Source organism: Nematolebias whitei, chromosome 17, assembly GCF_014905685.2.
Source record: "Nematolebias whitei isolate Nwh7 chromosome 17, NemWhi1, whole genome shotgun sequence".
NCBI classification, from domain to species: domain Eukaryota; kingdom Metazoa; phylum Chordata; class Actinopteri; order Cyprinodontiformes; family Rivulidae; genus Nematolebias; species Nematolebias whitei.
Window position 1 is genome coordinate 41769881 of NC_056514.1, and position 1320 is coordinate 41771200.

Below are 1320 nucleotides of genomic sequence, written 5' to 3' on the forward strand. Positions count from 1 at the left end.
TTTTGGTCTGTGGGAGGAAACTGGAGTACCTGGAGAAAACCCACGCATGCACGGAGAGAACATGCAAACTCCACCCAGAAAGGCCCCTGGACCAGGATTTGAACCTGGGACCTGCTCGCTGAGAGGCAGCAGCTCTACCATTTGCACCATTGTGCTACTGAAGAAGTCCTCTGGATAAAAGACAAAACATTTCAACAAGAAGAATCCGTTCAGAGGACCTGACTTAACCTGGTTAGACCCAAACTGATGTTCTCCTGGTCTGGACCTGAATGGTCCAAACCATTGTTCTGTGTGTTCCTGCAGAACTCACCTGAGCAGGTGAGCAGCACCCTGCCGTCATGTCCACTGCGGAGTCCAGCGGTGACGGGGGGCGGTGGCTAGACGCCCACTATGACCCGGTAGCCGGTCTGTACACCTTCTCGTCTTGTGTGGACCTGGCAGACCTGAATGGGGATGGGGAGAGCCGGCTGGTGGTGGGGGACCTGGGTACTGGCTCGTCCGGCATGAAGCTGAAGGTGTACCGGGGCACGGCTCTGATGAGCGAGAGTGTCCTACTGGACCTACCTGCTGGCCTTGTTGCCTTCTTCATGGATGTGCACGAGCCCCGGATCCCTGCCGTGGCTGTGGCCTCCGGACCCTGCATCTACGTCTACAAAAACCTGCGGCCGTATTTCAAGTTCACCCTGCCTAGTCTGGTCATCAACACTCTGGAGCAGGTCTGTGTGTGTACAAAAAAACTCACTGTAAACTCACCTGGTACACCCATGACCTGATGCTGTGCTTTGATTGGCAGGAGGTTTGGCAGCAGGTGGGAGAGGGTCAGATTGACCCCATAACCCTGAAGGAGATGTTGGAGAGCATCAGAAGGAAGGACGACATCCCACTGTCTGTTCGGTCCCTCAAGTTTCTCTCTCTGGACGTCAGCGACATGGACGAGTTTGTCCAGCTGCATAGACAGCAGCCAATCAGGAGGCAGGTAACTGTCAGCCAATCAGAGGGCAGGGAACTGTCAACCAATCAGATGGCAAGAAACTTTCAGCCAATCAGAGGGCAGGATATTGTCAGTCAATCAGATAGCAGTAAACTGTCAGCCAATCAGAGAGCAGGAAACTGTCAGTCAATCAAAGAGCAGGAAACTGTCAGCCAATCAGATGGCAGGAAACTGTCAGTCAATCAAAGAGCAGGAAACTGTCAGCCAATCAGAGAGCAGGAAACTGTCAGTCAATCAAAGAGCAGGAAACTGTCAGCCAATCAGATGGCAGGAAGCTGTCATCCAATCAGATGGCAGGAAACTGTCAGCCAATCAGAGAGCAGGAAACT

The 1320-nt window shown here is 53.0% G+C and overlaps 1 protein-coding gene across 1 annotated transcript in view; it reads left to right on the forward strand.

Moving 5' to 3' along the window:
* The first annotated feature begins 338 nt into the window (after nucleotides 1–338).
* The window catches only part of bbs1 (Bardet-Biedl syndrome 1), a 9152-nt gene continuing 8170 nt past the window's right edge, over nucleotides 339–1320 (forward strand). Inside the window, exons 1-2 of the mRNA XM_037691301.1 lie at nucleotides 339–716; nucleotides 794–976. Coding sequence (XP_037547229.1) covers nucleotides 339–716; nucleotides 794–976 — 561 coding nt within the window. The remainder of the gene's footprint in view (nucleotides 717–793; nucleotides 977–1320) is intronic.